The sequence below is a fragment of the Macaca thibetana genome, chromosome 11, assembly GCF_024542745.1.
Source record: "Macaca thibetana thibetana isolate TM-01 chromosome 11, ASM2454274v1, whole genome shotgun sequence".
NCBI lineage: Eukaryota > Metazoa > Chordata > Mammalia > Primates > Cercopithecidae > Macaca > Macaca thibetana.
In genome coordinates this window covers 99,141,066-99,156,478 of record NC_065588.1, presented here as the reverse complement: position 1 = coordinate 99,156,478, position 15,413 = coordinate 99,141,066, and the positions used below count along the sequence as shown (strand labels likewise).

General features: G+C 43.2%; 1 protein-coding gene across 1 annotated transcript in view; it reads left to right on the top strand.

Moving 5' to 3' along the window:
- Positions 1-15,413, top strand: part of PAH (phenylalanine hydroxylase) — a 71,317-nt gene that overhangs the window by 19,529 nt on the left and 36,375 nt on the right. The window contains exon 3 of the mRNA XM_050750224.1: positions 2,009-2,192. Within this exon, the coding sequence (XP_050606181.1) occupies positions 2,009-2,192 (184 nt within the window). The remainder of the gene's footprint in view (positions 1-2,008; positions 2,193-15,413) is intronic.

Genomic DNA, 15,413 nt, shown 5'->3' with positions numbered 1-15,413 from the left:
AATGGTCTGATTAGGGTAGGAATGGCTAATGTAAAAGCGGGAAATATCTTATTCATCCTTGCATTGTTCGAGTACCTAGCTTGGCCCATAATATTTGATATAAAGATGATATTCCTCAGGGAGATATGATGTGCTCTTTTCTTCCCATTGGATTCCTGAAATTCTCTTTATTTAGCCACATAGTGATCAGTGTAATAGTCAAATCTGAGGGTGACATGGAATATGATGAACTTTTTTTCCGTTTTCTTACCCACAAACTTTTCTCATATCCTTCGATAATTTTGATCCTTTTGAGGAGATTATAGAAGATTTCCTGAATATAATGTCTTCTTACCACTTCCACTCCCACCAACGTGGACATAGCCACATTCACGTCTTGTCTGCATTTCAGCACCAGCCTCTTGACAGGCTTTGCTTGGTCTATCTTATCCCTTAAAGTTTGTTCTCAACATAGAAGTTAGACTGATCCTTTTAAGCCTATGAGATCATATTATTCCTCTGCTCAAAATTTTGCAAAGACCCCTATTTCTTTCAGAATCAAAACCATAGTCCTTAAAATGGCCTGCAATGCCCTGTGATTATTCTGACACTGTCTCCTGTTATTTTCCCCTTGACCTCCTCCACTCTCGTCAACCCACCTTGTGGCTGTCTCTTCAACAGGCCAGGCATGCTGCCACCTTCCGGCCTTCATCTCCCTCAACTCCTTTAGGACTGTACATAAACTGTGCCATCCCAATGAGGCCCCATGTGCCTGCCCTATTTAGTCCTGCAATCTGCCCTCACCCTGCCTCAGGAATGCCCATTTGCTTCCTCCTGCTCTGCCTTGCATTGTTGCCTTAGACCTTCTCATTATAACATGCACAAATGAGTTTCTGTGTGTTGTTTGTGTCCCCTCAACTTCAATGTAAGCTTTATAAAGGAAAGCATCTTTATTTTGTTCACTGATGGATTCCAAGCTGCTAGAAGGATCATTGGCCACTGTTGGGTGCTACAAATGTATATATTTATTGAATAGCTTGAATGGAAAGTAATTATATATATACATATTATTTTATTTATTTATTTATTTATTTAATTTTGAGACAGAGTCTCGCTTTGTCGCCCAAGTTGGAGTGCAGTGGCACGATCTTGGCTCACTGCAACCTCCACCTCCCTGGTTCAAGTAATTCCCCGGTCTCAGCCTCCCAAGTAGCTGGGATTGGGATTACAGGCACACACCACCATGCACGGCTAATTCTTTCGTGTTTTTAGTAGAGATGGGGTTTCACTATGTTGGCCAGATTGGTCTCGAACTCCTGACCTCAGGCAATCCACCTGCCTCCGCCCCGCAAAGTGCTGGGATTACAGGCATGAGTCACCGCACCTGGCCTATATAAACATATTAGTGGTAATTATATGAGATAATTTTTACTATGTGCCAAGTGGTGCGTATGTATCATATCATCAACATTCCCAATGAACTTACGAAGCAGGTATAATTAAGACCAGCAAGTTACAGATGGAAAAACTGAGGATTAGAAACATGAAAGTACATTGTCTCACAAGCAATAAATTTAGATGTTAGATATAAATCAAGTAAGTCTGATCCCCCTATTCAAGCAGAACAATGTTGCTTCTATCTTATTTATTTATTGTAATTCCATAGAATTTCACTTGGGAAGTGGGGAGGTTTCCTATGTAAATATTTTTGGCAACCACTGTCTTAAATATTTTAACCAAATCAAAATCTTACAGTGGCAACTCTAGGCCTTTAGCAGATTTTCATGTGATTAAATTGTGACATGTGAACTAACTGCCCCACCTCCTGCCACTTAGTACTTGGTTTTAAAGAAGAAAAAGTAAACAAAAAAAATTTGCAAATTTAAGGACTCTTTTCTACTCTTATAAAAACAATTGTATTCATGAACTCTCCATTTTGTTGTGTTAGGTTTTATTGTACTGGTTCTGCATCTTTGACCTGCGTTAGTTCCAGTGACTGTCTCCTCACCCTCCCCATTCTCTCTTCTAGGAGAATGATATAAACCTGACCCACATTGAATCTAGACCTTCTCGCTTAAAGAAAGATGAGTACGAATTTTTCACCCATTTGGATAAACGTAGCCTGCCTGCTCTGACAAACATCATCAAGATCTTGAGGCACGACATTGGAGCCACTGTCCATGAGCTTTCACGAGATAAGAAGAAAGACACAGGTAAGAATTAGAGGAATTTTGCAACATAAGTAACTCCACACTGTCTTCATAAAATAACAGCAAGATATATATTTAACAGCATATTTAAATATATGTATATTTAATATATATGTATTGGAAATAATGCCTTGGAAGACTGTTTGGGGGATTGAGCGGATATAGGTTGGGGACCTGGGCAAGTGCGTGGTATATTTTAGACATATAATGAATTTTAGTTCTTTTTCCCCTTCCTAAAGATAGCTATTTCTTTTCTCTTTTCTTTTCTCTCTCTCTCTCTCTTTAACTTTATAAGCTTTTAATTTGTATTTATTTTTATTTTTCTCTCTTTTTTTTCTTTTGACTTTTATTTTAAATTCAGGGTTATAGGTACAGGTTTTTTACATGGGTGAATTGTGTGTCATGGGAATTTGGTGTACAGATAATTTTGTGACCCACGTAATCAGCGTAATACCCAATAAGTAGTATCTAGTTTTCAACAAAACCCATGAAAACAAGCAATGGGGAAAGGAGTTCCTAGTCAATACATGCTGCTGGGATAACTCGAAAGCCATATGCAGAAGATTGAAACTGGACCACTGCCTTTTACCATATACAAAAATCAACTCAAGATGGTTGAATGGATTTTTGCATCTCTCCATTCCAACCAGAGGGATCTCCCCATATAGCTCCAGTTCATAACATGCCAATTCCAGAGCTGGAGCTACCTGGCTTCTTGTTACTAGGGCTTTCATTGTCATTTTCCATCTTCTTATCTGTCTCTTCTACTCATACAAGCTCCTTGTGGGCAGGTACACTCTTACCTATATTTGTATCCTCAGAGTTTAGCACACTGCTTGGTACACAGGTGCTCTGCACATATTTCCAAGTGAATGACTAATAAAGGAGTTGTCAAAACTTGCATTGTCCCATTATTTACATACTGAAATGCTACCCATCCTCTCGGGATTGGGGGTGGGGGCGGGGAAGGGTGATGGAGTGTAGCAATTATAAGTGTGGGCTTGAAGTTGAATAGCCTGTGGTTCAAGTCCTGCTTCTTCCACCTATTGAGTTTGATACCCCTGACAAATTGCTTTAACTGCCCTGACCTCAATTTTTCATAGGGCTTTTGTGAGGATTAAATGAAGTCATACATAAACAGTGCTTAGAACAGTGCCTGGTGCACTGTAGGGCTGGACAAATGATACCATGTGATTGTTATTATGATTATGATTGGCCTGAAAGCAATACAGAGGAGCCAAGTGACTGCTTTTTAGGGCCTCGAGTATATTCAAGTGAACCATTTTTTAATAGACGTTTTATTTTATTTTTTATTTTTATTTTATTCTTTTTAGACAGAGTGTTGCTCTTGTTGCCCAGGCTGGAGTGCAATGGTGCGATCTCGGCTCACTGCAACCTCTGCCTCCCAGGTTCAAGCCATTATCCCGCCTCAAACTCTCGAGTAGCTGGGATTATAGGCATTCGCCACCAAGCCCGGCTAATTTTTGTATTTTCTGTACAGACGGTCTGTCACCATGTTTGTCAAGCTGGTCTCGAACTCTTGACCTCAGGTGATCTACCCGCCTCAGCCTCCCAAAGTGTTGGGATTACAAGCGTGAACCTCTGCGTCTGACCTTAATAGGCTTTTTAAAAGAGCAATATTAGGCTTACAGAAAAATTGCACAGAAAGTACAGAGAGTTCCCAGGTCTTTCATCCCTACCTCAGTTTCTTCTATTGACATCTTGCATTTGTGTGGTTTTTTTTTTTTTTTTTTTTTTTTTTTTTTTTTTAGAATTGATGAGCCAATATTGATATATTATCTCTAACTGAAGTCCATAGCTTACATTCGGGATCATGCTTTGTGTTTTGTAGTTTTATTGATTTTGACAAATGCGTAATGTCATGTATCTACAATTTCAATGTCATACAGAATAGTTTAATTGCCCTAAAAATGCCCCATGCTCCAGCTATTCATTCCTTCTTTACACACTCCTTGCAGCAACCACTGATCTTTTTACTAGCTCCATAGTTTTGCTTTTTCAAGAATGCCACATAGTTGAAATCATACAGTATGTAGCCTTTTCAGACTGGCTTCCTCCATTTAGCAATACATATTTACAAATCCTCCATGTCTTTTTGTGACTTGATAGCTCATTTCTCTTTGTTCCTGAATAATATTCCATTGTCAGGATGTATCACAGTTTGCTTATGCATTCACCTATTGAAGGACATCTTGGTTGCTTCCAATTTTTGATGCTTATGAATAAAGCTGTGAATAAACATTTATGTGCAGGTTTTTGTGTGAAGATAAGTTTTCAACTGATTCAAGTAAATACTTAAGAATGTGATTGCAGAGATGAACTTCTTTAAAAAATTATTTTTTTCTACTGTAAAATCAAGTTTCTTTCCAAAACACTTGGAAAGACTTTGGGTCAAGAGGAATTCAGGCACCATAGCTGAAAGAAGCATTTGAATAGGCAGAGATGCTTTAAAATGAGACAAGATCCACCCCGTAAAATAGGCCACTGAAACATTTTTCAAAAGGTAGCTCCGTGGTCTTTCTAGGAGACTCATCTCTGCCTTCATTCTCCTGTAGGTATAACCAAGGTAAGGAAAGCCCACCCCAGTGTTCTGGCTTTGCAGAGAGTGGGCAGCCATGCAGATGGGCTCAGGTCCCTGGAGGGCAGGCACTGGGAATTCCTCCCTGGATCATTCCTATCTGCCTTCTTTCCTTTTCAGCCTCCCAAGCTGCTTCCCCAATGACTGCCCTCTCTTGCTTTTTTCCGGCCACCTGCTCTCAACAGGAGCTGCAGACCCTCTGGACAAAGGGCCTGCCAGATCCTGGGGCAATTCAGCCTCTGGTTGGAGCAGGTGGAGGCTGGGCCAGCTGGGGCCATGAGGAAGGAAATCAAAGCAATTGACAGGCAGACAGCCAGCCCCTGGAGGAGCCAGAGAATATATAGTAAACCAGCTGGAGAGCCGGCAGCCTGAACTGGAGGCTCAGAAAGGAGGTTCTTAGCGGGGACATAGAGGGGGAGTTAGGAGTGCAGACTCAGGAACCACGTTGACCACACTTGGTGTGACTTTGAGCAAATCATTCACCCTTGCAGTCTCCCACTGTATCAAAGGGGAGTCACAACAGCCTCTGCCTTATAGGATTGGTGAAATCACACAAGTGAAGCACTGGGAACAGAGCAGAGCATGTTTAAGGACTTAAAGATATTCTCTATTCTTACCATTATCATCATTATCGTTATAAACACTGGCATGAGCACAAGAGCTACCGAAATGCAGCCTGTACACAGCTCCTTTTTCAGAGAGTCTGGCAACTGGAAGGTGACCTGAGAGGTCATGCAGTCCTACAGACCCCTTCATTTTTCATTGTAAAAACAGAGGCTGGGACTTGCCTTAAGGCAAAGAATGGGTTCTAGGGGGTCACGGGCAAGGGTGTGTTGAGAGCTGCTCTGTGCCAGGCACAGTGCTAGGAGAGAAAGGGTCAAACTGCCTGTTCTTAAGGAGCTCGCAGCCTGGCAAAGGAGAAGACACACCCAGGTAAGTAGAATAGAGGAACAGGTGCTGTGAGAAAGACAAGGTTGGTGCAATTCGGCCTGTTCCCTGCTTGTGTTTAGCTCTGAGAATCCAGGAAGTATGAAAGTAAAAAAAGCTAATGATATCTTTTTTTTTGAGATGGAGCCTCACTCTGTCGCCCAGGCTGGAGTACACGGGAGCACAATCTCTGCTCACTACAACCTCCGCCTTCTGGGTTCAAGCAATTCTCCTGCCTCAGCCTCACTGAGTAGCTGGGATTACAGATGCATGCCACCACACCCAGCTAATTTTTATATTTTTAGTAGAGACGGGGTTTCGCCATGTTGGTCAGGCTGGTCTTGCACTCCTGACCTCAGGTGATCTGCCCACCTCGGCCTCCCAAAGTGCTGAGATTACAAGTGTAAGCCACAGTGCCCAGCCTAAAAAGCTAATGTTTTTACATAGAGGCATCATGTAATAAAAGTTGGGCTTATTGGAACCTGGAGGAAGCACAGGTTCATTTCCCTAGCAAGGATTCTCACATCTTTGCTCAAAATGGCAAGGTTGTTGATATGTGAAGTGGGATGACATTTTCCCTAGGGAAGAAAAACTGGCTAAGACCAACCCTTTAAAACAACATGTGTTTTGTGACCCTTATTTCTTCAGATGATTGGTCACCCAATCCCATAGTGGCTGCCCCCACCTGACCTTAACTTACCTGTAATGAGACAGCTGATGCTGACATGCCACAACCTGGCATCTGCCAAGAAAGGCTCTTTGGGTTTCTGTGACAGTTTCCATGAAGTGGGGTCTGGGCCAAGAAACAGGTCTTTTTAAGGAGAACAACCATTTCTTTGCAAAATCGCCCTTTCTATAGGACTCAGTGGGAGAACAGTCAGAGGAAGAAAAGCATTGTAGTAGATCTGAACCTTTGATTCTTTCTCCGGACAAAATGCCCTTTTTATTGAGGGGCACAGATCTCAGAGGCAAGTCTGACAGCAGGTTCAAGTAGGAGAAATCAATTAAGCTAAACCACTTTCCACTCTAGTTTTTAAACCATTCAAAAAGCCATGTGGGTGATAGAAAATAAAAGTTTTTTAGTTTCTTAATTGCGAAAGTTCCCCACCCAAAACAGCTTAAGAGAAGGTTAATTACGGCGACATGGTAAAGAAACCCCAACCTTCTCAAATGCCTCCTGGAGAAGCTGATGTGAATTTAATAGGATTTTAATCCAGAGAGTCTTTTGAATACTTGAGGTCTATTCTCCTGCTACCCTCTTTCCTGATGACTTCAAATCCTTCTTCAACCCAACATGAAAGAGCATTAATATCTTTCATCGATCAATCTACTAATCCTTTTACCTTTCCCTTTGAGTCGACTGCATGACATTACATTTAGTGGGGGTTAGAAAATTCCTATATGGAGACAGATTGCAGCCAGGAGAAGCAGACAGACACAATGTCTTGGGTAGACAGAGTTATAGGAACATCACCATTTGAGAAATATGTTTGCAGTTATTTTCCAAGAGCGGATAAATATCTGTTGGGTTTTGTTTAATTTATGGTGATTATAAGGGGAAGAAAAGTGGACTCAAATTACCAGAACAACTACTGGTTCTGTGGAAAGCAGAAAGACCTATCTGTGTATCTATCTATCTATCTATCTATCTATCTATCTATCTATCTATCTATCTACGTTGCCTGGGGACACTTATGATTGCTATGAGAAGACAAAAGCAACATCATTTTAGTCATTCCTTCCCTCTTATTGCCCCTCCTTGCCTTCTTGAGTTTTTTCTGCTTCAACATTTCTGACCTGAAGAACAGTGCTGAATAAAGCTGACATTTCAGAACAATTGGGGTTGAAGGGAGGATAGGATTCCTTAGAGGGCTCTGAAAAGCCCCTGGGATTGTGGGCAAGATAGTACATGGGTGTGCATGCATATTTTTTAGGAGACAAGATTTTTCAAAGGGGCTATGGTTCCCAAAGAGTTAAGAATTTTTAGAGAGAAGCTGCTTAGGGCTGGAAGGGAATCCATATGGTTAGAGTTTTTCTCCACTCCCACCACCTGAGCGTTTCTTTCCTCTCTCCTTTCGTCTGCTTGGCTTTTCTGTCTCCACCTTCCCACTGCCCTCTTCTCAGTTCTAAACCTGCTCCCATGCATTTCACTTTGTGCATTCCATGAGTGCCTTTCACAGCTGTAGATATATGTGGCTCTTTGTCTGCAGGAGACCAAGTATCTGCATGTTTGCAAAAACACAGGATTGACTGCCTTTTTCAGTCTTTACCTGGATGCTTGCTGGATGTGCTGATGTAGCACTAAGTCCTGGCAGCTGGGGAGGTCACTCGTTTCAGCAGACTGCCTCACTGAGACAAGCAGACTCCAGCTGAGAGGATCAGCCCATACAGGGGGAGCTGACACAAACCCAGGAGCGGGAAGCAGAGTCTCTTCATATCCTTGGTAGACTGTCTTCTCCCTGCGGTCAGTCACAGGCAGCTCTCTTCATTGGCAAAGGAAGATCCTGAGCAAATGCTATTTCTGTAGCCCATCTAGTTTGCCAGGTCACAGAGCTTCAAGCTCAGGAAGATTAAAAAATTATAAGGAGGCTCTCATTCTAAGAGGAATCCCTCACTGGTATGCCACATCCAGTGTTTTCCAAATTCTTTCACATTAGGTTGTCTCATTTAAGTTTTGCAACAACCAACTCTGACAGCTAAAGCAAACATAGCTAAAGCAAACATTCTTGTTTTCAATATTAGAAAACAAGTCAGAAAGGTATAATTAAAAGATTGCATGGATTTTGCAGTTCAATTCCTGGACTTTAGCTGTTTGGCCAAGTTGCTGTCCCTCTTTAGGCCTCAATATTTTCATCTGCAAATGAAGAAATCCAGGTACCAGTGTGGTTGTGTGGATTATATGATATAATTTGCATAAAGTGCCTAGCATGTAGGGCCCATGCAAAAGGTTACAAGTAAACTTACCCTTAAGTCTCTCATAAGGATACACACACAATGAATCTTAGGGTTGAGCAAGTCCAAACTCCCAAAACTCTTGATGTCTGATAAACAAAGGCAACCGCAAAATGCTATTTGGGTCAGTCCAAAAGATAGTGAAAGGTAGAAAAAAATTAGACAGGGAATACATTTTCTCTGTGTGACAGGTGTGTTCTCTCAGTTGAAGAAGGAAGTAAAAGGATATGGAATGACTGTAACTAAATGTCACTGCCATCATGCTGGATTGAGGGAGTATTGTCGTGACGCACTAAGGGCCATGAATTTAGAGTCAAGAGCCAGGATTTGGGTCTCCATCTTATACACTACCAGCTAGGTTTGAATTCCATCTGACACCCTTCCAGATGGATGACCCCTTGTCCTTAATCTGTGAAACGGAGCAAAGACCCACTCTCCCAATTCGTGTGATTCCTTGAGGGGATTATGTGGAGTACCCTGTGCATTAGGGTGCTTAAAGATCAAGTTGAACTTGCTTGAGTTGAGTAGGCCCTTGATCTTAGACATCCTTAAGCTTCAATAGGGAGAGTTCTCTATGATTTATAACCCCAGCCAATAGCAGGTTACTTGTCACCACCAGTTCCATGGACATAGACACTGACCAGGCCAATAATAATATATAAGGAATTGGTCGCAGCCACCACCTCATTGAAGCCAGGCTTACCTAGCAGCCACGGAGACAACTTCATGTGTGGGATTGTATGATGGGCCCTGTGAATGATCTCACATTTCCAAATACTTTTTGTGCTTAACATCATCCATTTGGTGCTATATTGCACATGGCACTGGCATATGATATAGAAGGTCACCTTTTCATGCAGCTTTTCTTTCTCCTTCCCTTCTTTCTTCCTCTTTCCTTCCTTACTTCCACCATCCTCTTTCCTCCTTGCTTCCTTCTTTCTTCTTTCCCTTTTCTTTTCTCTTCTTCCTTTCCTTGTACCATTCTGACAATACTCAAAACCAATAGCCTCTTTTATTTTTCATCCTCTTTGACATTTTTGTAGCATCTGACACAAATACCCCCCAGGAATTCTCTCTTTCCTTAGTATTTTATGAATTATGTGGCCCTTACCTTTTAAAAATCTTGACTGTTGGAATTTTCTTCCTTCTCTTACTACTCCTTCTCAAACAGCACAGAGTCAGCGTTGCCAAATTCCTCTCTCATTCACATCTATCTCCTAATTCAGTTATCATTTATGCTACCGATATTGATTGAGTGCCCACTCGGTGTCAGTCACATGATAGGATGCAATAGTGAAAAAGACAGACATGGTGCCTAGACCCATGCATTGTATAATCTAGTAGGTTGTGGCTACATGGCATAATACATGGCAGTGATAGAGAAGGTGGCATGCCTCAGGAGTAGTCTTAGGAGGTGCACTGAGGCACTGAGTCCAGGCGTGGGTTCAGTTGATGAGAAGAAGGGGAGCAGGGCCAAATAAGTGCCCCTGGAGTGACACAGCCAATACATGGAGGAGGCTTTAGGTGTCTTCTGTTAGGCCCAATGTTGGCTGACCATAACTAGAGTTGTCAGTGACAGGCAACCAGATCTCAATGCAATGGTGAGCTCTCAGAAGACAGAATTGGATATTTGGGGATATAGGGGCCAACCTGCCAATGGATAATGTTTATGAGATACATAGTATCTTAAAAATGATATTGGGAGGGTAGTTGTAATTTAGGGGGTGGTTGGAATAAATGGCCCTACAGGTTATTATTTTATTTATTCATAATTTCACTCATATCCATTCACTCACTCCCTCTGCTTATTAAGCACAATTTCACCCTTCATGTGTGAGATCCCTTTTAGTCGTCTAGTTCGGGGATTCTTATTTTTCCATGTGAACAGAGAGAACAGATGCTTTGCCCTAAAACCACTACTCCTGACTTCTGACCACTGCTGTCTCCAGGAGGCAGAGAGTAATAGCTGGGCACCATCAGCCAGCCTTTGGCTCATCATTCTTGCCAAGAGCTTCCTGAAGAGCATTCCTTCTCCAGAAAGAAAGTAGAAGCTACTTAAAAGAGAAAAACAAAACCCCTACAAGTCTTGCTCCTGCAGGATGTTGGCAAGCCGTCTCTTCTTCCTTTGTGGGAGCTGTGGAGATCAGCACGCAGCAACTGCTTCTCTGCGCAGCTGGAGGCCACTGCCTAGAAGGAGACATCCGGGAGCCTGGGAGGGGGTGGTGAAAACAGCCTTCTATTTCACACCCAAGAAACCAGGATTTATTGCTCTCTCTGAGACAGGCTGGAGGCAAGCCTGGGTGCCTTGCCGGCTAACCCCTGGGGCTGGTGAATGTCGGGTGGAGGGAGGGGGTAAGATTGGACTCAGCCTGCACCTTGAGCTGCTGTAAATTGAATGGGCCTCCTCTGACCCACTGGCCAGGAAGCAGGTTCTGGCCAGGCCTGGGGGGTCTTTTGCTCAGTGACGCTCCTGAGCCAGCCGCCCCTTGGCGTCCTGGCTAAGCATTTGACCCCGACTTAATGGGACCACTACGTGGGTGTCCAGGGCCAGCTCTCCAGCGGGCTGCTTCCTTTGGAGCCAAATCAATATTTATTAATGATCTGCCCCCACCGGGTGCCTCCGCTCCACAGAGGGCCTCTGTTGCCCCAGCCTGCCCAAGTCATTCATTAACCGTGAAGCCCAGCCGCCCACCCGAGAGGCTGTTGAGGGGCTCACAGAGGCCAGCCCACCGGCCGAGGTATTTGGCAAGGCCATTAATGAGCTAATCTGATTTAACTTTTCAAAACAGAGGTCTGGGTCGCTGGGGTCAGTCTCTATTTCCAGCTTTGTGAGAGAGACTGGGTGGGGGAAGGGACCTGCAGCCTTCAGTAAAGAAAAGAAGGGGTATGTGAAGGAGAACTTACGTTAAAAAGAGACTATCCCTAAATCCAGGGATGCTTAGGATGGGGCAGGCCCAAGGCTGTCCTAGGGATCTTCTTCAAGCACCTTTAGAGATCTACTTTAGTTTGTCACACTTCCTTTCCTTCTCAAGGTGGGAGAAAATGAATCTAAAATTTAAAAGCACTCCTTCACCACCACCACACCTTTATTCAAAGCCCAGCATTGCTTTTTGGTGAAGTGCATTGGCTGCAGAATTGTTCTTTCAGCTCAGCTAGCTCAGTGATCTTGAGCAAATCACTTTATCTCTTTGAGCCTGTTTGCTCATCAGTGAACAGCAATAATGTCTACCACCTAGGACTGTTTTGAGAATTAAAGGAGATGATGAAAGTAAGGCACTTAGCACAGTATCTGGTGCATAATAAGCTCTCAAGAAAATGTAACTTTAGAGGAAAAAGGGTAGCCCTACCTTTTTGCCTGAGAAAAATCAGAAAAGCCCAGGTGCAGAGGTTACAGACACAAGTACAGACTGGCTTGGCCTCTAGTGGCCTCTGAGACCACTATCTTAGTCAGACAAGCAACTCTGGAGTTTATTATGAGGCTCAGGTGCAAGGACTGATGTCACAGGTGCACCTGTTTTGGGTCAGTTTCTTCCCACTCCAAAGAAGGAGGCGGGCAAGGGCTCAGCACCTTGCCCATTTCACAGATGCAAAGCCAGAGACTCAGGAATTAAGTAGTTTGCTCAGACTCCCATGTTGTGTGGGTGGGAAAGATGAGACCTGAACTCAGACCTGCTGGCTTCAAGCCCAGGATGTGCACACCCTTCACACAATGTAGAGAGTCAGTACATGTGTCAAGGCTTGGCACTGAGTTTGTCTGGGGTCCTCCGTGGTCTCTCCTGAGGTCTTTGCACTGCCTGTTTCACAACTCTGCAAGATGGGAAGTGAGCCACATCAGGGATCGATCCCCAGTCCCCAACACCCAGCACCCAGGTGCCTCTCCCCGGTCTCATTCCTCAGGCTTTGTCCCTGCTCTCCAACATGATAGCTGGTGAATTTCTCTTAATGGTTAGGCCTGACCTGGGTCCTCATCCTACCATAGAAGACACATAGACTGTACCCAAGGGCATTAACTTCACGTGAGGGAATAGATCAAAGATGGGGCTGGGCTGCTGCCTGGAGGAAGTGAGCACCAGGCCTTCTCACCCTTTCTCACTTGCCCTTCTATAATGATAATAATACCACTACCAGATACTTATAAGCACTTGCTGTGTGCCAGACAGCATTCTAAGCACTCTCCATACATGAGTTCATTTTAATCCTCCCATCAACCCTCTGAAGGACGTACTATTATTATAGCTATTTCGTAAATGGGAAACTAGGGAACAGAGGGATTAAGTAATTTGCACAAAGTTCCAAAGTTCCAAAGTTGAGATTGGAGCTAGATTGGAGCTAGGCGGTCTGGCTGCAAAGTGTGTATGAAGAGCCCCCAGGCTTTGCCACTTCTCCAGCCTGGCTGTGTTTTGGACCTTTTTTTGAAGATGGTGGGGTCCCAAAGCCACCAAAGGCCCCTGGACTCAGGTGAGCACCCTGCAGCTTTGCAGTGCTACCTTGGGGTCCCTCACAGACCTCTGTGACAAGGTGCAGAGCTCAAAGGTCTGGGATGTGGCGAGCTGTTTTGATCTTTGTCTTCTTTTTACAGAGACTTGAATCATCTGAGTCTTGGCAAATTTTCTCAAGTTCTTCAAATTTTTTGTTTTTGTTTTGTTTTATTTTGTTTTATTGCTCCGACCAAGAGAGCTGAACGAAGCCAGGTAGCCCAGGAAGAATTTTCCTTTGGATAAGGGAAAAAAAAAAAAAAAAAAAAAAGTCACCCAGAGCTGGAAATACGCTGGTTCTGCTGCCCTCTGGCGTTCACTGGGCGCCAGCCAGCCCACACAGCCCCAAGTCAAGGTGGTGCACCCTAGCTTAGGTTTATGGGGAAGAATGTTGTTTCTCTGGTGGGAGGAGAAAGGGAAATGAGGCAGTGCATTTGGGAACCGAACAAATGTGGTGACTGTATTTCTGAAAAATAAATGAGGTTGACACATTGACTGAAGTGAAGCTGACTTTTCAAGTATCCTCTGGCCAGTCTCAGCCCTTCAGAGGATCCCACGGGTCTCGGAATAAGAAACTCAAAAGGGCGTGACGCGCAGATGAATCTAATACCCACATGTCACAGAAACTGAAGCCCGAGATTAGAAACCTCTTAATATCAAAGCTGGACAGAGAACCAGCTTCCTGATCCCAATCTCTGTTCTTTCCTCCTCCCTCCTCCTCCTTTAATCATCATCATTAAAATCGTTGTCATATTAATGGTTAACACTGACAAAGCACTTATTATGGGCCACTGTGCTAAGATGTGTCGTATTGCTGCAGCATTTAATTCATCCAATAATACGGAAAGAGCATTTTAATTCATTTTGTGAATAGGGAAACTAAGACTCCAGGAGATAAGACACTGGCCAGTTGCACAACAAAATAAGTGGCAGAGACTTTCGAGGCTTGCTGGAAAACTTTCCACTCTGCTCTCTGCTATGATAAGCTAAGGACAGAGTAGAAAAAATTATATATATATATATATGTGTGTGTGTGTGTGTATATATATGTATGTGCATATATATACACATACATATATAGTATGTGTGATATGTGTGTGTGTTTATATACATACACACACATATGTAACTCACAGCTGAGCAGTAATACTATCTACTATGTGCCGGTATTGTTTTCCATGAATCATGCATATTAACTCATTTGACATCGTGTTGTTCTTATAAAGCAATATTTTCTAGTACTACTATTATCACCATTTCAAAGATAGGAAGAGTGAGGCACAAAGAGATTTAATAACTTTTCCTGGGCTCATAGATAGTAAACGCAGAGATAAGATTCAAACCTGGGCTGTCTGGCTGTTGTAAGACTCTTAACCATTGCTGGACTGACTATTCATGACACAAATAGGAAACCAACTCTGGACTAGGGCCAGATCCTGACTATCCCAGACTCCATTGAGCCATGCCAAGGCAATGTCAAGTCACCAGGGTCTTCCCTCTGGGGTCTAGAGGCAGAGGATGTCATAGTAAATAGCATGTTGCCTTTAACATCAAAAAGACAAGAGATAAGTGTTGGCAAGGGTGTGGAGAAGAGGGAACCCTTGTACTCTGCTGGTGGGGATGTAAGTTGGCACAGCTATTATGGAAAACATCATGAAAGTCCCTCACAAATGTAAAATATAAATACCATACTTTCCAGAAATCCCACGTCTGAGTATATATTCAAAGGAAATGAAATCAGTATGTCGAAGAGATGTCTGCACCCCTTATTCATTGCAGTATTATTCACAACAGCCAAGGGAAACAACCTACATATCTATCAATATGTATCTATCAAGGTGGATTAATGAAGAAAATGTGATACCCCCAAACACACACACACACACACACACACACACACACACAATGGAATATTATTCAGCCATAAAAAAGAAATCTTGTCATTTGGGACAACATGGGTGAACCCGAAGGGTGTTATGCCAGTGAAATAAGCCAGACACAGAAAGACAAATACTGCATGATACCACACATATCCAATTCAAAACGTGTTGAATTTATAGAAGCAGAGAGTAGAATGTTGGTTGCCAGGGGGTAGGGTGATGAGAGAAATTGGGAGATGGTCAAGGGTACAAAGTTTCAGTCATAAGATGAGCAAGTGCTGGGGGTCAAATGTATGGCATGGTGACTATTGTTAATCACACTTTACTGTGTACTTGAAATTTGCTCAGAGAGATCTGAAGTGTCCTGGTCCCACTCCATCCCCACACAGGA